This window comes from Saimiri boliviensis, chromosome 5 (genome assembly GCF_048565385.1).
Source record: "Saimiri boliviensis isolate mSaiBol1 chromosome 5, mSaiBol1.pri, whole genome shotgun sequence".
Lineage (NCBI taxonomy): Eukaryota > Metazoa > Chordata > Mammalia > Primates > Cebidae > Saimiri > Saimiri boliviensis.
Window position 1 is genome coordinate 148,881,956 of NC_133453.1, and position 26,115 is coordinate 148,908,070.

The 26,115-nt window shown below is 37.1% G+C and overlaps 1 protein-coding gene across 12 annotated transcripts in view; it reads right to left on the reverse strand.

Moving 5' to 3' along the window:
• UBE3A (ubiquitin protein ligase E3A) overlaps positions 1–26,115 on the reverse strand; it is a 99,109-nt gene that overhangs the window by 42,163 nt on the left and 30,831 nt on the right. For 2 of the 12 annotated variants that reach the window (XM_074398633.1, XM_074398634.1), the window contains 3 exons: positions 23,557–23,676; positions 23,079–23,143; positions 19,893–19,937 (listed from right to left, as the gene is read on the reverse strand). In XM_074398633.1, coding sequence (XP_074254734.1) covers positions 19,893–19,937; positions 23,079–23,107 — 74 coding nt within the window. In that variant the 5' untranslated portion in view covers positions 23,108–23,143; positions 23,557–23,676. The other 10 variants (XM_039479834.2, XM_074398640.1, XM_074398635.1 and 7 more) reach the window with 9 other exon arrangements.

Below are 26,115 nucleotides of genomic sequence, written 5' to 3' on the forward strand. Positions count from 1 at the left end.
CTGACAAAATTCAACATCCTTTCGTGATTTAAAAAAAGGCCAATGCACGGTGCATGCCTGTAATCCCAGACTTCCAGAGGCCAAGGTGGGTGGATCACCTGAGGCCAGGAATTTGAGACCATCCTGGCCAACATGGTGAAACCCCGCCTCTACTAACAATACAAAAATTAGCTAGGTGTGGTGGTGGGTGCCAGTAATTCCAACTACTCAGGAGGCTGAGGCAGAAGAATCACTTGAACCCGGGTCGCAGAGGTTGCAGTGAGCTGAGATCGCGTCCCTGCACTCCAGCCTGGACGACCAGAGCAAAATTCCATCTCAAAAAAATAAAAACATTCAATTCACTAGAAAAATATGGAAATTATTTCAACATAATAAAGGCCATATATGGAAAGACCACAGCTACTATTATGCAAGGATTAAAAAAAATAAAAACCTTTCCCTCTAAGATCACAAACGGAACGAGAACGCATATATTCACTGCTTCCATTCAACATACTATTTATTACAAGTCCTTCCAGAGTCAGTAATTGGGCAAGAAAAAGAAATAAAAGGTATTAAATGAGAAAAGAAATAAAATTACTTCTGTTAGCATAATCTTGTATGTTGAAAACTCTAGTCTACAAAAAAAAAAAACCTGTTTGAATAAAGGAATTCAATAAAGTTACATGATACAAAAACCAACATTAAGAAATCAGTTGCATTTCTAAATACTGAAAATGAAGAATCCAAAAAGGAAATTAGTTTTAAAAATCCATTTACAATGAAATCAAAGAGTAAAATAGGGAATATTTTCACCAAGGAAATGAAAAGAACACGTACACTGAAAATTATACATCAATGCTAAAACAAAGACAACACAAATAAATGGAAAGACATTCAAGTTTATGAACTGGAAGACTTATTAATGTTACGATGGCAATACTATCCAAAGCCATCTGCAAATCAAAGCAATCCCTATCAAAATCCCAACGGCATTTTTTACAGAGACAGAAAAATCATCTTAAAATTCATACAGACTCATGAAGGAACCTGAATAGCTGAAACAATCTGTACAGCAAACAAAGCTAGAGGCCTCACATTCCCTGATTTCTAAATATATTGCAAAGCTATAGTAATCAAAACACTATGGTGCTGATATAAAGACAGATTTATATAAACCAACTGAACAGAAGGGAAAAGAGTAGGGAAAGTGGTTCTTCCAACAAACTGTATTGAGAAATCTGGACTCTCACACACTAAAGAATGAAGTTGGAGCCTTACCTTACACCATACTGTATAGAAAAATGAGCTCAGCATGGAATTACAGACCTAAACTTAAAATATCAAACTATCAAACTACTACAAGAAAACACAGAGAAAAAGCTTCATGACACTGGACTTGGCAGTGATTTCTTGACTAGATCACCAAAAGCACAAGCAACCAAAGCAAAAACAGACAAAGTGGGGAAACATAAACTCAAAATTTTCTGCCAAGCAAGGAAACAGTCAGCAGAGTAAACTGGCAACCTGCAAAACAGGAGAAAATACTTCCATGCCATGTATCTGTTACGTCGTTAATATCCAAAATATATAAATAACTCCTACAATTCAACAACAAAAAATCTAGTTAAAAAGTGGACAAAGGACTTGAATTGTCATCTTTCCAAAGAATATATACAAGTGGCCAATAAGCCCATGAAAAGATGCTCAACATATCCATCAGTAGGGAAATGTGAATCAAAACTGCAGTATCACTTGAAACCATGAGGATGGCCACCATCAAAAAAATAGAAAATAAGTGTTTGTGAAGATATGGAGACAATGGAACCCTTATGCATCATTGGTGAAAATGTAAAACGGTGCCAGACACTATGGAAAACAATATGACAGTCCCTCAAAAAATTTAAAACAGAATTACCTCCAGTTCCACATATAAAGAGCTTGGAAGTCACCACTCCAACCTAACAACAAGTGAAAAATGACGAACTTAAAAATAAACAAATCAGAGATAGGACAAATGAGGTCACGGCAAATGACTGTCTGTAAGTGACAGTGAAAGACAGGTGAACACATAGACCACCATTTATCTGAGATGAAAAACACAAGCACAAACCTCCACAGTGTAGGAAATCTTGAAGCGCAATGGACAAACTGATAAAGGCTCAGTGTGGACAACTCAAAAAACTAAAAACTCCAGAGTTAACCAATTCTAGGGGGATCCCCACAATTTTCTAAGTTTTACCTTCAGGCAATTGGCCAGCTTCTCAAAATAAACATAGGAGAAGAATATCAACCCTCTGCAGGAGATGAAAAAAGAAACGATTTCAAAGCACACCAGAGTATTCTGGTCTTAACAACGTTTGTCCTCAGAAGAAACTAGTTAACCGGCGCTTAATCTGCTGAGGTTGTAGCAAAGCCAAAATGATGTGGGGGAAGAGAAATAACCTAACTCCAGGCCATTATAGACATCCTGTTCTAACTAAGGGAGTGAGGGAGGGGTGGGACTGAGAAACACTTGTGAAGTTCACAGACCAGAGGCATTAAGAAGCTCACTAAAAGACTGACCTAATCATAAGACTACAGAACTCAACTCTTCTCCCTACACCTTACAGTTGCATTACTAAAGGCTCGTTTATAGCAGCAGTTCCTTTTACCTAGTACATGATGTCAAGCTATCAAGAAAAAAATTACAGGGCATAATAAAAGGTTAAAAAACAAGCATCAGGACCAGATACAGCAGATTTGGAATTATCAAACTGAGAATCTAAGATAGCTATGACTAATATGCTAATGAATTAAGTAAACATGTTAAAAAAGAAAAAGGAGAGATGAAAACCCTAAGAAAGAACTAAAAGGAAATGCTAGAGATAAAACCACCACCACCACCACTGTAAAAGAAATGAAGAATGCCTTTGATGGGCTTATTAGTAGACTGACTGGGCATGGATGAAGAATCTGAGGTTCTTCATCCATGCCAAAAAACTACATCTGGGCGTAAAATGTTGTAACTACAGAAATTCAAGGATAGGAAAAAAATCTGAAGACGGGGAAAAAATCATCTGTAGAGGAAAAAAAGGAAAAAAAAAATACATGTGACTTCCTGCAAGAAAAAGAACAGGTTGAAATATTTATAGTGTTGAGAGAAAACACCCGAAAACCTAGCACTCTACCTTGTGAGATTATTATTCAAAAGTGACAAACATTTTCTCAGACAAAAATTAAGGAAATTTGTTGTCAGTACACCTGCCTTGCAGTAAATATTGGTCAGCAACTGAAATCTACATATATAGAGCATCAAAGAAGGAAAGGCTGAAGGTAAAATAAAACCTTTAATTTTTCTTATACTTAATTGATCTGACAAGTAAGAATTTGTTCAAAATAATGTCAACAATTGCGCTTACACATTCAGATGCTCCTAAGCTTACTTATGGGGTTGTGTCCTAGCAATACCATTATAAATTTGAAAACATCGTAAATTGAAAATATCATGAAAACACAACTTATCAAAATTTGTGGGATACAGTGAAAGCAGTGCTTAGAAAGAAACATAGAACACTGATGCATATATTAGAAAAATCAATTATCTGAGCTACCATCTTATGAAACTAGAAAAAGCCAATTAAATCCAAAGTAAGCAGAATATGTAAAAATTAGAGCAGAAATCAATGAAATTGAAAAAAGATATCAACAGAGAAAAATCAAAGAAGTGAAAAGGTGGTTCTCTGAAAAGATCAATAAAATCAATAAGCCTCTAGCCAGGCTAAGGGAGACAAAGCACAAAATACTATCAGAATTAAAAGAGTGGGTCTCATTACAGATCTCACGGACAATAAAAGGATAATCAAGGGATATTATGAACAACTTTATGCCCATAAATTTGGTAACCTACACAAAATGAATCAATTCCTTCAATCTATCAGAACTCTAAGAAAAAATAATCTTCATTAAAAAGCATATATTGAAGAAATTAAATCCGTAAGTAACAATATTCGAAAACAGAAGGCAAGACAGATGGATTCACTGATGATTTTTACCAAACATTTAAGGCAGAAACCACACCAATTTTCTACAGTCTCTTTCAGAAGATAGAAGCAAAGGGGATGCTCTATCTCATTGTATGAAGTCAGCATTACTCTAATACACAAACCAAAGACATTATCAGAAAAGAAAACTAGAGATCAGTATTTGTCATAAACAAGATACAAAAATTCTAAACAAAGTATTAGCAAATTAAAAACAAAAATGTATAAAAAGAAGTATACACCAGCATAAAGTAGGATTTATCCCACATATAAATAAGACTGGTTCAATACTGGAAAATCAAGTTAGCAATTCACCATACCAACAGATGAAGGAAGAAAAATCACATGACCACACCAATAGAGAAAGGTATCTGACAAAATTTCACATCCACTCATGATAAAAACTAGTAAACTAGGAATAGAGGGAACAACTTAAACTTGATAAATAATGTTTACAAAAAACGTAAAGCTAACATCATCCTTAATGATGAGGAACTAGAAACTTTCTCACTAAGATCAGGAACAAGACAAGAATATCTTCCTCATTACTCCATACTGGAAGTTCTAGCTAATGCAGTAAGACAAGAAAAGGGGAAAAAGTGTGTGCTAACAGGGAATAAAAAAATAAAACTGCCTTTGTTTGCAGATAAATAGTGTAAGGAACTCTTAAAATTCCACTAGAAAACAATCCATTTTTAAAAATGGACGAACTAACAAACACCTCACTAAAGATATACAGATGGCAATTCAGCGTATGAAAAGATGCCCCACACATCATATGGCATCAGAGAAACACAAATTAAAATTACAAGATACCGCTACACACCTATCAGAATGGCCAAAATTCAGAACACTGATAACATCAAATACTGGTGAAGATGCCGAACAACAGAAACATTCACTCACTGCTGGTGAAAAATGTAAAAGGGTAGAGTCATTTTAGAAGACAGTGTGGACGTTTCCTACAAAACTAAACACTTTTACCCTAAGACCCAGCAAGTGTACTCCTTGGCATTTACACAAAGTGGCTGAATACTGAAGTCCACAGAAAAACCTGCACACGAATGTTCACAGCCATTTTATTCATAATTAGCAAAATGTGAAAACAATCACTATGTCCTTTATTAGGTGAATGAATAAACTGTGATATGTCCAGAAAATAGAAAAAGAGAAGTACTAACGACCTATCAAAAGACATGGAAGAAACTTAAATGCATATTACTAAGTAAAAACAGTCAAGCTACAGACACAGTAAAAGGATTGGTGACTGCCAAGGAGTGGGAGGGAAGGAAATACAAACAGGCAGAACACAGAGGATTTCGGGGCAGTGAAAACGCTCTGTAGGACACTGTAATGGTGGATACATGTCATCATACTTTGCTCAAAGCCATAGAATGTCCAGCACTAAGAATGATCCGTAATATGAACTACAGACGTTGGGGTAATTATGATGTATCAATATAGGTTCATCATAAAGACATGTACCACTCTAGTAGGGGACAGACATTGACTATGAAATAGTCTGTATGTGTGGGAGGAGGTACAGGGGCAAACTCTGTACCTTCCTCTCAATTCTGTGAACCTAGAACTTCTGTTAAAAAAAAAAAAAAGCTTAAAAAAAAATACATATGATTCAGTAATCCTACACCTGGGTATACTTCCAAATGTATTAAAACAGGTTCTCAAAAACTTATTTGTACACCCATGTTTATTTCAGCATTACAATATTCAAGAAGTGGAAGCAACCTAAACATCCATCAACAAATGGTTAAAGAAAATGTGGTATGCACATATAACAAAATGTTATTCTGCCTTAAAAAAAGGAAGGAAATCCCGCAAAATGCTACAACATGAAGGAACCTTGAGGACATTATGCTATGTGAAGTAAGCCAGTCAAAAAAAGACAAATACTTAATGATTCCACTTATATAAAGTAGTTAAAATAGTCAAATTTCAGAAGCAAAAAGTAGAATGGTATTTTCAGGGGGAAAAGGGGAATTGCTCAATGAATGCAGAGTTTCTATTTTGTAAGATGAAAAAGTTCTAGAGATCTGCTGCATAACAATGTGCACACAGTTACCACAATTATACTATACATTTAATCCTTAATATGGTAGAATTTGTTGGTTTTGATAATTTTCTTTGCCTCTTATAGAAACTGATAAAAACTTGTTTTAGCCTAATCGATTATTATATGACTACTGCTCCCCAGAGAAAAAAGAACACGTGAAACACTACTTATTCATCTCCTGGGTCTGAGCAGTAGATGTCAGGGTCAAGAGGGAACTGCAGTCGGAAGATAGCAGAAGAGCTGTTAAGACAAGTCTCAAAGAGAAGGACGAAAAGGTGCAACGAGAGAACCCAAGTTTAAGATAGAGAAGAGCATTCAAACACTGCAACCTGAGGTAAGGTGTTTTCACTAAAGGTATCGGGGTAAAACCGGGTTGGCATGCTCGTGGACATGGGAAGCAGCAGTGATGAGAGGTAAGCATTATTGTAGATAAAAGAGACGGGAATTTCTGATGCTAGGGAGTGAGGGGTTAATCATATAAATAAAGATGGCAGCAGATTTGGGATAGAGTGAAGAAGAGTAAGTTCAGGCATCAGTCTTCAAAAACTGAGAGCTCACTAAAGGCAGATCGAGGATGACACAACCAGAAGGCATAAGCTTCAAAGGAGCAGGGATTTTTACACTGAGAGAATAACAGGACTAGTTCAAAGCAGCAGTAGAAAACACGAATAACACTGTGTGGGAGAACACGTCCAGGGCTTACTGTACCTGTAACCTAGCTTGTGTAACTGGAAATGCAGAATCTGCTCTAGATAGGTCATCACTTTTCACTATTTATTTTACTTGGCCTTCATAAGAAACATAGACCTTTTGGAAATTATTGACTTTGGGCTTCTAGGACACTATTTTCTCGGTTTCCTCCCTTCTCTCTGGCTGTTTTACTGAGACTTCTTTTCCAAATTTAGAGACATTTGTATTCTCCAGGGATCAGCTATTAGATACTTTCTCTTCTAAATTTCCCTTTGGACAGTTTCATCTTCTTTCAAGGACTGAGCAATAACTAAATGACTACCAAGTATCTACTTCAGTATAAATTCTGCTTGTCAGACTATATAAAATGGGCTCTTCAAGGAATTTGATGTTTAAATGAAGAGAAAGCCACATGATTTCAGTATCACAGAGATGCCTGTGGAAGAATAGCAGTAAAAAGAGAGGCAACTTAGCAGAGGTGAATCACAAAAGATGACTAGGAGCTGACGACACTAAGGGTGGGAAGAATGTTTCACATAGAGGAAAGTGAGTAAGTAAAAGCACAGGGCCCTAAGAACATGGCATTATAAGACAATTACAAGCACTTGAAGAGCCTAAAGTTTAAGAAAAGGTTCAAAAATATGAAAATGGAGAGGCACAGAGAAGCCAGATCATGGAAGACCTCACTAGCCATAAGTCCTCTGTTTAGCCAAAAGAGGAACAATCTAATACAAGCTAAAGACCTTCTCCCCATAAAGATGCATGCACCCTTCAGGAGTGCACATGCACTCTTCCAAAAGATTCATAAAACCCTACATTCATAAACCATTAGATAAGAACAAAAACAGCAGGAGTCACTGAACGGTTTTAAGCAGGTAACTGACTAATAAAATTTGCCTTTTTAATAACTGGGACCAAAGTGGGCAAAACTGGAGGCAAGCAATACAGTTAGGTCATGACTATTGTAATAAATTCAGACAAAGAATGTAGTAGCAGCAAGGAAAAAAAAAAAGATGAACTGACCCAGGAAATATTTTAAGTAAGTAGTTTGTAAGAGGTACATAAGCTGGAAGAGCTAGAGATAATGAGTAGGGTTTCTGGTATGGGCAATAAGATATGCTACAAGCTGAGCTGTTAATAAAAACAAGCCTTCATCAGCACTTAGTAAGTGATTTATTTATATTATGTCACTGAATACTCAATTATGTTAAGGAGGAGACAGTAGTTAAAAACAGAACTTGGTGAATCAAAAAGTTCTGTGAATTTGGGAAAACAGCATCCCTTTTATTTTCATTGATCTCTCTTGGCTTTGACCCTCATTTATAGCTGACAAGAAGTTCTTTGTACTAAAGGTAATCTGTTCTCATTAATGTTTCCAAAAATCTCTTGGGAATAATTAAGACATAAATAAATTCAAACTTCACATGATTATAAAAATCTTTCCTAAGGTAATCTCGTAACATAGCCATGTTTTGCTCATTCTACTTTGAGAAGATTCAGCCAGAAGCAATTCATCCATTCAACTATCCCTCCTGTGAACCAGAAGAACCACACAAAAGGTTTAAGTTTATATGATGCTTTGTGTGGTAGAAAAGCGGACAGATTGTGACTCGTGTCACTTCCATGCCTGATGCCTTTCATGGGCTCCTGTGTCTATCAGAAGAAAGCAAAGGCCCTTAATGTGGTCCTGGCTTTCTACATCCAAATGCATTTTTTCACTCCTTCTCCCATCAGCTAACTCTGTATTACAGCATCACGGAACTTCCTACAATTCAGTGGTCTTGCTCTGTCTTTTCTGATTCCAGGTGTTAGAAAAGTTATTCTTCCTGTCTAGAACACTATGTTCCTTAATTATTTCCGATCGCTTTTAAGATGAATTAGGTATTCTTCCTCTGTGGTCTTACAGCAACCAGTACCTATTCTCACTATAATATGTTATTATAACTGCCTGTTAATTAAATGGGAAGCTGAGGCACATAACCCAGTAACTTCTAACAAATTACAGATGCTCAATAGAGAGTTTTCAGTTTCTCTTCTGATACTGTCTTGATAACAATGTCAATTAAACCTGCCTTTCTCCAGTTATTCGACCTTGAGGGGAAACAGATGTCAGAATACTTTCTGGTTTCTTGAGTATGTCGGAAGCATACAAAAGGACCTTCTCATTATGATATCAGAACCTACAGGAAAGGCTTTTGAAAATATAAGAACCACCTATTTGATTAAAGAGACTTCTTTTACTTCACAAAATATTTCAAGATGTTATTTGATCCATAAATGCTTATAGATGTGAAGCAAACAAAAGTGAGAAGTCATGTAGGAAATAAAAGCATCCAAGCCATATTTCCATGGTCTACTCAGCTCTCCTATCAAATTCAAGATGGTACATAATGACTTGCTAAGTGGTAAATGCTCAAAAAGATGATGGGTGTTATTACCCACTTCCTATAGGCTGTGTATATATTTATCAGTTTATATATACATAAATTAACCCTAAAAAAATTCTTCCTACATTTAAGAGGGAGAAACAAACACTTTGTATAAATTTACTAGCTTCATTCTGTATGCCAGACACTGTCCTTAGGCTTCCATTCTAGTGGTAAAGGAGCAAAACAACAAAAGCAATACGTAAGAAGTTAAATGACACGAAACCCCATGGAGAAAAATGTAGCAAGGTAAGGGAATGCAGAAGATCGAACATTCGCTGATGCAGCTGGTCAGGAAAAGCATCATTTGAGCAGAGAGCTCTCGCGGAAGCCAAATGGATTGTCACAGAGAAGGGTCACATGCCAACAGTTCTAAGCTTTAAGACAGAGATGAGCAAGTGAGGTAGAGAGATCACAGAATTGAAAGGAAGCCAGTTCGTACAGGGCATGCAAATCTTCAGATTTTACTTTAAGAGCATCGGATGGGAAGCCTCTGAAAGGTTCTAAGCATAACAACACGGTTTAACTCAGATTTTAAAAAGATCATTCTGGCTTCTACTAGAGAATACACTATAAAGCGCAAGAACTACTAGGAAACAATTTCTTTCTTTTGACAAAAAATGATGGATGCCTTTAAACAGGGTAAACAATGGTTAAAAAAAAAAAAAAACCCATGAATTATAGATATTTTGAAGGTGTAGCCAACAAGATTTACCAGTAATTTGAGTATATGACTTAAATAAAAGATGCTTCGAAGGTTTGGGGCTGCACATGAGGGAAAAAGAGCTGTTACTGACTGAGATGGCAAAAGACTATGAGAGAGGTAGGTTTGGGAGGAAAATCAGGGGCTCTACTTTGGACATGTTAAGTTTGAGAATCAGAATTAACTGCTGGATAAACAAGTCAACAGTTGAGAGGGCCAGAGTTGCCAATGGAAATAGGAGAGCTATCAAAGTGTAAATGATAAAGCTCTAATCTAGAAAGAACAAAAATATCCCCAGGGCTGGGTCCTGGGCATTTCTGATATTTATAGTAAACTGAGCATTTAGTAAAACTGCCTTGCTTTACTGAACCATCAATCACTTGCTGTATTTGCCCCTGCTCCATTTATACACCTGAAAACACAGCCTTCGTGTTAGAGGTAAAGAGTAATTATCAAACATAAAAAATCTGAAATGACTGAAAAACTGATACGAAATCATTAAGAAAACTAAGGTGTCTAAATTAATACATACAAAGAGATTCTAGCACATGGCATTTATAAATTTAAACAAAATCCATGGCCAGGCATTGGAGGTCATGTCTGTAATCCCAGCACTTTGTGAGGCCAAGAGTTCAAGACCAGCCTGAGGAACAGAATGAGACCTTGTCTCTACAAAAAGGGGGGAAAAAAAAAAAATTAATGTTTTAGCCTGGCATGGTGGCATGTACCTGTAGTCCTAGCTACTCAGGAGGCTGAGGCATGAGTATCAGTTTAACCCAGGAGTTCAAAGTTGTGTATGAGCTCTGATCACACTACTACATTCCAGCTCTGTCACTTATGACAGAGCAAGACACTGTCTCAAACAACATGCAAACAAAACAATACAGGTAAAATAAACATAGAAATAAATGAAAAGATCTAGGTTATTGCATTCGTTTCTAGGCTATCCAGTTCTTAAAATTTTTTGCTTAGAACAGAAGTGTTAATTTTTTTTTTTTTTTTTTTTTTTTTTTTTTTTTTTTTTTTTTTTTTTTTTTTTACTATGCTCGTCTACATCCTAGGAAATAGACCACACTAAGAATTCCTAAAAACAAACAGGAGTATTCTTTAAGTGTATATAAATTATTATTTAAGATGCACTCCAGGCGTTCCTTAAATTAAAATATACAAATGCATGTCAAAGTACCAAAAAATAAATAAATAAATAAATCATTCTTCAACAAATGTGGGATGTTGCCATTAATGGACAGTTAGTTCTTAGGTAAAACCAAGAATCCTTCATTGCCTATTTTGTAAATGAAGACAGATACTATTAAGACATTAGTATTACTCACCGTACTGAAAGTGCTGCCTTGCTATGGTTTCTAGATATAGGAATGTGAGAAATGATGGCAGCCTTGAAGGTTTAGAGCTATATTCCCATACCAATTATGGCTAGAAACTTAAACAGCTCTATGGAGACATTATGGTAGGTCTAATTTCCTGTTACTCTACTCTAACACAGTCAAGTCAAACAGTATGAAAGCTTGCTTAATTCAGTAAGGACTGAATGCCAGAGTGTTACCTGGGAACTTGTAACAAATAATCATGCCTCACACATTCATCTTTGAAACTTTTTACTACCAAATGTAAGCTTCATCTATCCTCTTCCATTGCAAACTTGACTAATCCTCCTAACTTCATCCAGAAAGAATGAGTTGAAAGATGAAGATGGAGGACAGCCTATGGGTCTCTAGAAACCCTAGTGGATATTCTAAATTTTTTTCTAGAATTTTGTGTCCTCTGACCAACATCTCCGTAACCCAGTCCACCCACCCACAGCCCGTGGTAACCACCATTTTACATCTCTTGAGTGAAGATTTCACATTTGAGAGAGATGCAGTATTTGCCTTTCTGTGCCTGGCTTATTTTACTTTACACAATGCCCTCCAGGTTCATCCCTAGAGGGGATGACAACATTTCCTTCTTTTTTACGGCTGAAGAATATTCCATTGTGTATACATATCACATTCTCTTTACCCAGGAACACTTAAGTTCATGCTGTATCTTAGGTATTGCAATACTGAAAGGAACATGAGAGCATATATCTCTTCAACATACTGATTTCATTTTTTTCATATATATATCCAAGTGTGACTGCTGAATGTGTGAGCTACCGTGCCCAGCCTCCGTGTTTCTATGTGACTACCATGCTGTTATAATCACTGTAGCTACGTACTGTATTTTGAAATCAGATAGTGTGATGTCTCCAGCTTTGTTCTTTTTACTCATGATAGCTTTGGCTATTTAGGATCTTATGTGGTTCCATATAAATGTTAGTACTCTTTCCTAGTTCTGTGAAATATAACATTGGAAATTTGATAAAGATTGCATGAAAACTACAGATTGCTTTGGATAATAAAAACATTTTACAATATTAATTCCTCCAACCCATAAACATAGGGCAACTTTCCATTTATTTGTGTCTTCTTCAGTTTCCTTTATCAGTGTGTTACACAGTTTTCAACTCTTTGGTTAAAGCTATTTCTAAGTACGATCATCCCTCGCTATCTACATGATCTCCCATAGATACCAAAATCCATGGATGCTCAAGTCCCTTATATAAAATGGTACAGTATTTGCATACAATCTATGCATATCCTCTTATATACGTTAAATCATTACTTAGTACCTAATACAATGTCAATGCTATGTAACTAGCTGCTATACTGTAGTTTTCTCATTAAGAAAACAGCCTTGGCCGGGTGCGGTGGCTCACGCCTGTAATCCCAGCACTTTGGAGGCCGAGGCGGGTGGATCACGAGGTCAAGAGATCGAGACCATCCTGGTCAACATGGTGAAACCCCGTCTCTACCAAAAATACAAAAAATTAGCCAGGCATGGTGGTGCGTGCCTGTAATCCCAGCTACTCGGGAGGCTGAGGCAGGAGAATTGCCTGAACCCGGGAGGCGGAGGTTGCGGTGAGCCGAGATCGCGCCATTGCACTCCAGCCTGGGTAACAAGAGTGAAACTCCGTCTCAAAAAAAAAAAAAAAAAGAAAGAAAAGAAAACAGCCTTTTTTATTGTATTTTTTTCTCAAATATTTTCATCCAAAAGTTGGTTCGATTTGCAAATGCAGAACCACTGATACTGGGAGCCACTGCATTTTTGTTTTTGGTACCTATTTATTATAAATGGAATTGTTTTCTTGATATCTCTTTTGGATAATTTGTCATTAGTGTACAGAAATTCTACCGATTTTTATATCTTGATTTTGTATATTACAACTTTACTGAATTTGTTTATCAGTTCTAACAGTTCTCTGGCAGAGCCTTTAGGGTTTTCTATATACAAGATCATGTCATCTTCAAACAGGGACAACGATGTCTTCCTTTTCTTTCTCTTGCCTAATTACTCTTACAAGGACTTTCAGTACTGTGTTGAATAGAAATGGCAAGAGTGGGCATTCTCTTCTTCTTCCTGATATCAAAAGAAAAGCTTTCAACTTTTCGACATTCAGTATAATGCTAGCAGTGGGTTTGTCATACACGGCCTTTATTTTGTAATGGTACATTCCTTCTATATTTAATTTATGAGAGTTTTTAGCATGAGAGAATGCCGAATTCTGTCAAGTGCTTTTCTGCATCTAATGAGATGACCATATGGTTTTGGTCTTTGTTCTGTTAATGTGGTGTATCACATTTTATGGATTCAAGTCTGTTGAATAATCCCTGTGCCCTTGAGGTAAGTCCCATATGATCACAGTAAATGATCTTTTTAATGCACTGTTGAATTTAGTTATAATTTTCTTCAGCATTTCTGCATCTAAATTAAGAATACTGGTCTGTAATTTTCTTGGAGAGTTCTTGTCTGGCTTCGGTATCTGGGTAATGCCCATCTCCTGAAATGAGTTTGAAAATATTCTCTCTTCCTAAATTTCTTATAAAAGCTTCAGGATAATGTGTAGTTCTCCTTTAAATGTGTGCTGGAATTCAGCAGTAAAGCCATCAAGTCTTGGGCTTCCTTTGGTCGGAGATTTTTTTATGACTGATAACAATCCTTATTTGTCACTGGACTATTCAATTTTTTAATTTCTTCAAGATAAAGCCTGGGCAAGTTGCATATGTTTAGGAATTTATCCATTCCTTCTACGGTAATGAATTTGTTGGCATATAAGTGTTCAGTCTCTTATGATCCTTTTATTTCTTGTATTTCTCTGGTATCAGCTGCAATAGGTCCTCTTTCATTTCTGATTTAACTTGAGTCAACTCTTTTTTACTTAGTCTAAAGACTTGTTGCTTTTATTGTGAAAAAACTCCCACAATTCCCATTTCTTTTTTTCATCTTTTCTAATCTTATTTCTGTTCTCATCTTTATTACCACCTTCTATTTACTAACTTTAGGCTTAGTTTGATCTTTGTTTACTTCAGGTGTAACACTAGGTTGTCTACTGGAGCTCTTTTTCTTTCATATAGGCATTGATTGGTATAAATGTCCCTCTTAGCACTGTTTTTGCTACATCCCATAGTTTGATATGCTGTCTTTCCATTTTTGTTTGTGTATGTGAGAAGAATGTGTATTCTGTCATTGCTGGATGGAATATTCTCTGTGTGTCTGTTAGGTTCATTTGGAATTTAGTGCAGTTCAAATATTCTGTCTCTATAGTGATTTTCATTCTGGATTATCTGTCCATTCAGAAAGTGGGCATCAAAGACTCCTACTATTACTGTACTACATTCTATCTCCCCATTCAGGTCTATTATGTTTATTTTATGTATTTAGGTGCTCTGATGTTGGGTGCAGATATAACTACAATTGTTATATCCTCTAGATAAATTGACTTCTTTATCACTGTAAGGACCTTGTCTTATTTTACAGTATTTGTTTTACTTTATGCCTATTTTATCTGATATAAGTATAGTAATCTCTGCTCTCTTGGTTTTTGTTTGCATGGAATCTTTTTCTTCATCCTTTTATTTTCAAATGATGTGTCCTTAAAAGTGAAGTGACAATCTTGTAGGCAACATATAGTTGGGTCTAGTTTTATAATTTTGAATTCCACTATTCTGTGTGTTTTGATTGGAGAATTTAATCCATTTACATTGTAGGTAAGTACTGGTAGGTAAGGACTTAGTACTTGCCATTTTTAAAATTGTTTTCTGGTTGTTTTGTAGATACATTGCTCCTTTCTTCATCCTTGCTGTCTTGCTTTTAGACTAAACAATTTTGTCCAGTGGTATGATTTGCTTCCTTCCTTTTTATCTCCTTTGTATCTACCGTAAGTTGCTTTGTGGTTACCATGAAGTTTACACATAAAATATCTTAGTATAACAGGCTATTTTAAGATGATAACAACATAGGCCGGGCGCGGTGGCTCAAGCCTGTAATCCCAGCACTTTGGGAGGCCGAGGCGGGTGGATCTCGAGGTCAAGAGATCGAGACCATCCTGGTCAACATGGTGAAACCCCGTCTCTACTAAAAATACAAAAAATTAGCTGGGCATAGTGGCGCGTGCCTGTAATCCCAGCTACTCGGGAGGCTGAGGCAGGAGAATTGCCTGAACCCAGGAGGCGGAGGTTGCGGTGAGTCGAGATCGCGCCATTGCACTCCAGCCTGGGTACCAAGAGCGAAACTCCGTCACAAAAAAAAAAAAAAAAAAAAAAGATAACAACCACCTAACTGTGATTGCATTAAAGCCTACACATTTCCCCCTCTACACACACATTTTACATTTCTGATGTCACATATACATCTTCTTATACTGTGTATCTGCTGACAAATTATCATAGCTATTAATATTTTGAATCACTTTTATATTTTAGATCATACTAAAGATATGAGTGATTTGCACATCATCAATACAGAATCAGAATATTCTAAATCTGACTGTGTATTTACTTTACCAGTCAATTTTAAACTTACAAGCATCCTTTTCTTTCAGGTTTAAGAAATATCTTTGGTATTTCCTACAAAAATAGAGGACGGGGGAGGAGGCGAGATATTAAAAAGACAGGCCTAGGGGTGATAAACCGAACTTCCTCTGCTTTGTTTTCTGATAAAATCTTTATTTACCCCTCATTTCGGAAGGACAGTTTTGCCAAGTAAAATATTCTTAATTGACGGTTTATTTTTCCTCAGCATGTGAGGGTATCATCATACTCTCTCCTGGCCTGCAATGTTTCTGCTGAGCAGTCGGTGGCTGCCTTTATTGGAATCCCCTTATCTATGATTTGCTTCTTCTCTCCTGCTGGTTTCAGGGTCCGCTCTAACTTTGGTTTTTGATAGTTTGGTGTTTTGTTCTTGTTCAAATTGAATCTGGAGATCTCTGTCCTTACTATACTCTACATCTTCGTCATTGTTATTTCTTTAAATAGGCTTTCTCTTCCTTTGTCTCTCTTCTTGAACTCCTGTAACTCAATATTTATCTATTTAATGCTGTGGCATTTTCTGCCACTAGCAGAAAAATTCATTCTACTGTCTGTATATTTTCAAATAACCTGTCTTTTTCAGTCCAGATTTTTTTTGTCTGCTTGCCAAAGTCTGCTTTCAATGCTCTTTTGCATTTTTCATTCCATTTACATTTTTAGCTTCAGAATTTGTGTGATTTTTAAAAAATAATTTCAATCTCAGTGTTAATTTCTCATTTTGATTGTTGTTGTTTTCCTGATTTTGTTGAATTGTTTCTCTGCGTTTTCTTGAAATTCACTGAGCTTTCTTAATTACTTTGAATTCTCTGTCAGGCAGTTCATGTATCTCCATTTCTTTTTTTTTTTTTTGAGACAGAGTTTCGCTCTTGTTGCCCAGGCTGGAGTGCAATGACGCGATCTCGGCTCACCGCAGCCTCCGCCTCCCGGGTTCAGGCAATTCTCCTGCCTCAGCCTCCCGAGTAGCTGGGATTACAGGCACACGCCACCATGCCCAGCTAATGTTTTGTATTTTTAGTAGAGACGGGGTTTCACCATGTTGACCAGGATGGTCTCGATCTCTTGACCTCGTGATCCACCCGCCTCGGCTCCCAAAGTGCTGGGATTACAGGCGTGAGCCACCGCGCCCGGCCGTATCTCCATTTCTTTAGGGTTGGTTAGAGGTGCCTTATTTTGTTCCTTTGACGGGTGTCACGTTTCCCTGACTCTTCTTGATCGTCGTAGTCATGTGTTGGCACCTGCACATTTTAGGTTGAGACTTGTTCAGTCTTTGCAGAGTGCCTTTATCGGGGAAAGCCCTTCACCAGTCAGCCTGTCCAGAGATCATGCAGCCTGAGTCCACAGGGGTCGACGTGGAGTCTGGGTCTTCAGGTACACTGGTGCTAGCCTGGTACACTTGGTACACCGGTGCTAGCCTGGTACACTTGGTACACCGGTGCTAGCCTGGTACACTTGGTACACCGGTGCTAGCCTGGTACACTTGGTACACCGGTGCTAGCCTGGTACACTTGGTACACCGGTGCTAGCCTGGTACACTTGGTACACCGGTGCTAGCCTGGTACACTTGGTACACCGGTGCTAGCCTGGTACACTTGGTACACCGGTGCTAGCCTGGTACACTTGGTACACCGGTGCTAGCCTGGTACACTTGGTACACCGGTGCTAGCCTGGTACACTTGGTACACCGGTGCTAGCCTGGTACACTTGGTACACTGGTGCTAGCCTGGTACACTTGGTACACCGGTGCTAGCCTGGCATCCGGGTCTCCTAGGGTGAGCCTGAACCCTAGGTCTGAAAGGACCAGTAATGAAGGCTGGGTAGGTGGGTGGTGGCCTAGAACTTGGATCACAAGGGGCTGGTCCACTACTCGGTCTACAGAGACTGGCCTGGACCCTTGTTCTGCAGGGACGTGAGGCCACAGGGTCTGATCTAGAGGGCAGGGCTGCAGGGACTAGCCTAGCACTAGGCAGGCTTGGAGTCTAGGGCTGTGGAATCCAGCCTGGTGCTGGAGTGGGCCTGTCTCAGTTTTTGGGTATTGGTCTGGAGTCTGGAGCCATGGGGGCCTTGCCTAGCACTGAGTTTTACAGGGGCAAGCTCAATGTTACCGTCTAAGTCTGGTATACACTTCCACGCCTTCCCCCAGGTGGGCAGTATTTCTCTGCATGCTGGGCTGTCAGGGATTGAGGGAAGTGTGATGCAAGTAATGTAAAACAGTCCTTCCTAAACTCTTTAATATGGCTTTTCTTATTTCTGTGCCACATTCAGGTAATCTCTCATCTGGTTTTCTTAGCTCTTATATTTTTGTGTGTGGAAAATTATTCAAACTGATGGTTCTACAAAGTGCTAGTCTGTCATCTTGGTGTTATCTAGACCTCAGAGGCTTTTCTTTAAACAACTCAACACTTTGGTCTGGCACCCCAGCCTTTCCAACCATGGCCTTCATCAACAGCATATAAATTCAAGTACTCCAATGTTAACATCCTATGTACATGCCACTAGTGATTCTGTTCCAACAGCTCTGCTAATATCCAATCCCAAAATACCATGCATAATCTTCTGGCTATTGGAGAAGTCTTTAAATTTCAAATGTGGTAAGATCTTTAATCTTAACTAGCCAGCCAGTGGTATGAGATTCTCCTAGCCTGCTATGGTTTCTGATTTCAGGTAGCCAGCCAGACAAGACTCTCAATAACCTTTCATCCACTTCACACAAAGTAGGATAATGGTTGTCAGAGGCTATGAAGATAAGGAAACGAGGAATTAGTGTTTAATGGGTATAGAGTGTCAGTTCTGCAAAACAGAGTTCTGATGGTGACTGTGCAACAGAATTAATGTATGTAATACCACTGAACCAAATACTTAAAAATGGTGAAATGGAAAATTTTACACTATGTGTATTTTCCTACAGTTTTTAAAACTGAAAAGTCACATGGTTGGTCACATAAATTTGAGAAATACATTTTATAGTTGTTTCTTGCAGATTCACAATATACACTAGCATTTAAATAGGGTTCCACTATTCAGCAAGAAAATCCTGACTTTTCCATCCTCACCCACAATTATAATTAACATCACACATCCATCTTTATACCTCCTTGCTCTAATTTCATTAGATGGGCATCTTTCCTCTTATTCAAGGCCAATCACTATATAAGTATTTTTTTTATATTACCTGCCTGAGAGATACACCTGTATTTTTCATTCCAACCTTTACTACCTTGAAAACTTTGATAATTATCACCTCTGTTATCTTAAACATCTTTAGTCTTTACGACCACCAACACATTTCTCTTCCTTTCTCTGTTGCAAAGTTATTAAAAATATATGTCTGAGAAAATTACTATCTACCTGCTGACCAGATTCTTCAATGACTCCCAAATACCTTTCTATCACGTGTTACCTCCTTCATTTTCCTACCTCTCAGCCAGTTTATGATCTAAAAGTCTTCAACTGCCTCTTGGCCCCTACTCCCTATGCTGCTTATGAACTTTGGCTCATACTTCTGCCTAGAATAACCTGGTCATGCTTCTAGCTGCCTAATTCTCAGTCACATTTCAAGACTGAATTCAGCATTCCATGGCCACGGTTACTTCCCTGCCATCTATACTAGATTCTTATTGTATTGCATACCCGGGTACTCCAGTACTCCTTTATGTTACTACTGTATTCTGGATACCATTCTACCTCAGTGACTAAAATTATTTGCTTCTGCATCTTTTACTCAGAGTATAACATACATTTCTACAGTGTGAAAACGAGTAATTGTGCATCTCTGTATCGTAACATAGTACCTGATGCCTCAAACGTGGCAGGCACTGAGATTGTTAAACTCAACTCTTTCTTCAATCTCTCTATTTTCCTACACCTACTACCAGGGAAGCATAAGACTTAAGAATTCAGGTGTATGCAATCATCTATCTAGTGGTAAACATCTAGTGAAATGTTACCAAGGTTTAGCAGTTATCTGGTGGGAGAAAAAGCAAGTATGTTCCTATCTCACAATTTACTGCTAAATCATTCCTTTCTTTTAGCCAGAAATTATTTCCAAATAATGTGACATCATTTAATGCAGTCCAGGACAACTTAAAAGACACTTACATTCGGCTAGCTTCAATGTCGTCAGACTGAGGTTCTCCTGGTGATCTGTAAAATGCAATTGACAGACAGTTAGCAAAATATTCCATATTTCAAAAAAAGGTAGACATATTACTTAGGAAGATAAACTTGTAAGCAAGATTTAAGCACTAAATAAAACAGTTTTAAAAATAAAGATGTCAACATAAAAAGAAAGTGGTAATATCAGGCTGCCTTATAACACATTTATTTTAAGGGTTGGACTATTAAAAAAATGATTTTTTTTTTAAAGAAAACTGTAAAAACTATACATAGATACCAACCCACTAGCCATTATAAGCCATAATTATTCACAAAGTCAAGTATGTGTAATAGAACACACAACTATAAAACTTCCTATAGCCAAGTACTGGTTAGCCACATTAACAAACGTACTCACTGGTACTCACTCATAGTATTAAACTTTAGATGAGTGGCCCAGTAAACTACTCCACAGGCAGACAGACTGAAGCTTCGGCCAGCCATGCAGTTTTGTAAATGAAATTTTATTCGGATGCAGCCATCCTCATTCATTTAGGTACTGTCTATGGCTGCTTTCACACTAAAAGAACAGCTGAGGATTCACAGCAGAAACCACATGGCCCACAAAACCTAAAATATTTATTTTCTGGCCCTTTAAGAACAAATATGCCAACCGCTACTCTAGAAAATTCAAACTAGTATCTAATACCTTGGAAAGTTTCAAGACACTTAGATACAACATTCCAATGATGATTATCTTGGTCCGACAGTGAAATTAAGTTTCCCTAAAGACACAATGACCACTGATCGTATATATTACCTGTCAAAAGTTTATCACCTGAGGTAAACTTCTGCACTGGATAGCCATGAATTAACTTCATTTTTAAATAGCTGCCAGTTACTTTATTTCTAAATATACTACTGCTGTCTTATGTAGAAATATTTAAAATTCTAAGTCACTAAGAGACCTTTCATTTTCATTTTGGGAGACATGAATCAGTATTTCCCTATCTCTACCATGTTAAAAATAATTTCCTGTCACCCTATTCACTTTTATAAACAGCATCAGCAACAATGAATGTTGTAAGGTGAGTCAACATACTGATTTCTAACACTCAGAAATTCCCAAACTCAATAAAAAATGTTTTTCAGGTCAAAAGCTAAATTTTCAAATTGGTATTACGAGGTCATGATTTGTGAACGTCTCACTGAATTTAGACTTTAATAAGTTGCTTAAGCAATTTTAACAAAAGAATTTCTCATACACACATACACACACACACACACACACACACACACACACACACACACACACCTGTTTTCTAAATTTCTTAGCCAAAAAAAAAATAAAAAGCCTGTTTCCTTCTTCATCAGACTCTCAAAATTACCCTCACTGAAATTCATTCAGATTCCAAGGACAAGAATGGAAAAGAAGAAGAAGAAAAAAAAAGACTCCAGCAGCTCAAATATTTTAGATCTTCTTTGCAATATATTTAAATTTTCAATTTTGCACAAAATTACATAAGAACTAAAAACTGGGGCATGCTGGAGGTGGCAGTGACTTGGCAGTGACACAAACGCAAAAATTTCACTCCACCCTCTCCCCCAGGGAGCAAGCAAATCACCTATGTGACACACCTGGTCTCCACCAGCCTTGTGGGTAAGTACCCCAAGATTGCTTCCAAACTTGTATCTCCCAGACAGAAGAGCTAAAAATTGATGATAACCCCATGTACCAGCTGACTCATTTTTGAAAGTGCGACCCTCCAACATCAGATGTCATACTGTAAGGAGGCAGAGCTGGCTTGCAAAACAAAAAATAAACCTGCTGGCACTGAGGGAAGAGAGGCAAATTAGAAGTTTTCAAACATGTAGGCAGCAAAACTTTCAAAATTAACAGGGAAAGAGAAGAGAGGGAAAAAAATGAGGACATGATGATAGGAAAATAAAAATATTACTGCAAAAAAGACAGAAGGAAAACAAATCTAAGTCTTAGAGGTACAACATATAACTGTTACAAAGTTTTCAGATCCTAAAACAGGATAAAGTTTAAATACATTATCAAATGATAACTACATCTATTTTCCCAATTTCTATTCTGTAAGCAAGAAAATATGTGAATTTTGGCCTGAAAACGTCACCAAACTGTAACATACTAATTATTACTTTTTACATATATTAAAGTAGGCTATTAAAAACCATTGATAATAATAATAATTTAAACCAATCCAGTATAAAAGAAGGACAAGGATTCAAAGATAATTACCTTAAAACAAATCTGTCCTGGGTCTATTAAACATAGCAAAATTGTTCTATTCAAATTGGAAATTGTTTTTTAATAAAGAGAAAAATGAATATATACAAACCTAGCAGACATTTTTCTTGCAGTATTAATAATTTGTGTCTGAATAAATTTCTACTCACACAAATATCAGTATATTTCTAGAATATTCTAAATAAGTTACCACAAAAGTCCCGAGATTAGAATTCAAACTCTCAAAACTATGACATATGCCAGGTGTGGTGGTTCACAAGTGTGTAATCCCAGCACCTTGGGAGGCCAAGGTGTAAGCACCACTGGAGCTCAGGAGTTCGAGGACAGCCTGGCCAGCATGATGAAACCCCGTCTCTTAGCCGGGTGTGGTGGTGGGTGCCTTTAGTCTCAGCTACTTGGGAGGCTGAGGTGGGAGGGTCACTTGAGCCCAGGAGGTCAAAGCTGCAGTGAGCTGTGATCATGTGACTGCACTCCAGCCTGGGCGACAGAGTGAGACCTTGTCTCAGAAACAAACAAACATAAAATATGAAATATATACCACCTAGCAATACTTCCCAAACTTGATTTTGGCTCCTGAAGAGTTTACTTATTCTTTTACTGCCAAGTTGCTGGAAGTAAAAATCCTCTATGTGCTTTTAAATGCAGAACATATAACCAAATTCAAAACATATAACCAAAGGGACATTTTTGTATTGAACTATTGACTTAGGTTATCATAAAGTATGTCAGAATAACAAGTCAGAAAAGGAATTTTAAAACCGAAACAATAACCAAGTAACATTAGATAATAAAAAAACAAATCTTAGAAGAGTCTCAATTTTAGGTCTTGATTTGGATCGCAGAAAACATGATCACAAAACGCCCACTAATCTGAATACTGCAGCATGAGCTAGCAAATTCAAATGGTGGCTCACTTCCAATAACACTGGTGCAGCTTCTCCATTCTGCAAGCCACTCCTTTTACCTCCACTGTAACTCTCTAGGAGAGAAAAGTATACTAGTTTTATTAATGTTATAAAAACTTCTAGAGAAATGTTTAGTTAAAACGTTTACCACATAAAAGGCATACTATTTAAAATGCATATTAAGAACTTTTTCATGTTTTCTATAATGTTTCTAATAAAGTTAGTTTAAAACTTTTGAGTTTTTTTGCGAAATACTTTCCTGTTTATTCATACGGATAGGTCTTTGATAGTGGCTACTGATATTTTTAGTAATAATAAAAAAAAAAAGCACTGAAATATTTTAAGGAGATTAAATGAAGTAGGTCAACTCTCAGGCCCACAATTCTTAGCAGTATTCCTGCCAACTACACATTGTCTTCATTTTTACAGTATGTATTTCAATTTACAATGACAGCCTTTTAAAGGCTGTAAAATAATTCAAAATTACCTTTTACAAGCTGTGGCCATTCGGTGACATCAGGGTGATCACAGCTTTGAGTCACTGATTAAAAACGGGTTGTCACACCAGTCTAGCTGCTACCTTGATCTGAGCGTAGGCTTAATAACTCTAATAAATTAAACAAACCTTTGGTTAGAACACTTTAATATATAAATCCAATTCATTGTTCAAAAAATAATCTTCAAAGCTTCAAATTAGGTGTCAATGCAAAATTCAACAGAAGAGTAATTATTATTGAAAAGTTTTTAAGGATTACTTGCCAGCATTTTTTTTTTTCTTAAATTATCTCCTCGTTTGAGAAACCTTGTACTTTTATGTAATGCTATATTTTATGAAGCATTTCGGTCAATAGTACCATGAGTCTTACAACAACTTTGGCTTTACCTAATCAAGACAGATAATAGAGTAAAAAAAAACAAACCAACAAAAACTTAAGCAGCCTCCAAGCGATTAACTGACTTGCCCAAGATTTTGGAACTTGTGTTGAAGGAATGACAACCCAAATATATTGACTTCCTATCAAGAGTTCAATTTTTTTTGTTTGTTTGTTTTGTTTTGGTTTAGTTTTGCTATACTGGCTTTCAAGATTTAAATATATATAAATGAGTAAACATTCAAAACATAGATTGAGATCTTTCAAATATGGCCAACAGTTTAAATGGGGACTAATTTAGTGAAAAGATTCTTAAACTGATAGAGAAATCAGTCACCAAGTAGGCAAATGCTTAAAATGGAATAGTTATATACATACACATAAAAACACATACATACATAAACACACCAAAGTCTAGTCCTACTAATTCTATTATTTACGTAGAGTAATTTAACATCAGCCAAAACCCCTTAAGTACTGCATGAAAATATGTTCTACTCTTTCTTGGCCATAAATATACTAAAAGACTTAATTTCATGAAAGAGTATGGCAAAAGATGAAAGCATATCCTCCTCCCTCAACCAAGTATCTTTTTAACCCCTTACATGGCCTTAGGTGAACTTTTCTGACTGTCACGGTTAAAATTTAGCAGACCTCTTTACTCACACCGTAGTTCTGGCAAAGATACCATACCTCTGAAATACCCCAGTATCAAACGATCATTTTGCGTAACTAGTTCTTTCCTCTCATGATTCCCCTTATCCAGGCCAAATCTGAGGCGTACTATGAAAAGATGAGGAAATCAGGAGGAAAAAAAGACTTCATAGTTAACATCCTCAAAGCAGCACAGACAAGCACAGAAGGTGGTTACCAGTGTGGATTCAGAACCTGATATAAAACAACAAGGTATCTGCCAACACTAATGGATAAAACATGAATGTCTGAGCCCATACCTATGCAGTTATGAATGTAGGGCTTCAAAATCCGGATTAGGTAAGGATTGGCCTGAATACATAAAAATAGTAACAGGGGTTTCCAATAAATGGCATTTATAGTATCTGTAAGAAATAATGCAGTCTCCCAGATATTCCTATCATAACTATACATCTCCTAATAAGAACCTAGACATGGCTAAGGTTATATGGGAACAACCATCACCCCTAAAAGAAACAATGTGGTCATGATACAGCTTCCCCTTGGGTTCTCACGAGACTAATGGTATGTGGAATTAGAAGACTGAAACAAGTCTAACTTCCCATCTTGTATACACAAAAAATAATAAAGTTAAAATAGCTTTTAACTGACTAACTGATCTCAATGTAATTAAAGAGCTGTATGTATTTGGGAAACTACTGAGTCGCATCCTCTCTTCCAGTCCCCTCTTTTATGAGGTCTGATGCTCAAAAGGCTCCAAAGTCAGGCTGGATTTCTGTCTCTGGTCATTTACAAGCTGAGAAATCTTGGGCAAGTTATTTAACCTCTCCGAGTCTCGGTTTCCTTATACATAGAACTAGGAAAACAGTACCTATCATAGAGCTGTCATGGTTGAACAAGCTAACATCTAAAATATCTCAGAACACTGCCTGACATATAATATGCTCACAAATGGCCAGGCATGGTGGCTCATGCTTGTAATCTCAGCACTTTGGGAGGCAAAGGTGGGTGGATCACTTGAAGCCAAAGTTTGAGACCAGCCTGGCCAACATGGTGAAACCCCATCCCTACCAAAAATACAAAAATTAGTCAGGTGTGGTGGCGCATGCCTGTAATCCCAGCTACCCAGGAGACCAAGGCATGAGAACTGTTTGAACCTGGAAGATGGAAGTTGCAGTGAGCCAAGAAGATGCCACTGCACTCCAGCCTGGGCAACAGAGCAAGACTCTGTCACAAAAAAAAAAAAAAAAAAAAAAAAGATATTATTAATATTCATAGCCCAACATCCAAACCTGCCCTCTCAATCTTTTTATGTACATTATTTTACATCTCACAGCACACTAATCTCTTAATAAATTTTTTCGGCACCCTATGCGAGTCCCACATACAGTCTTGGAAGAGTAGTTGGTGAGCACCTGACACCATGCTTTAAAAATGGCAGGTGCCCAAATTTGCTGAACACATCTGTCATTATTGTTACATTAAGATACACATGCAATATGAATTCCAAAAAATAAAAC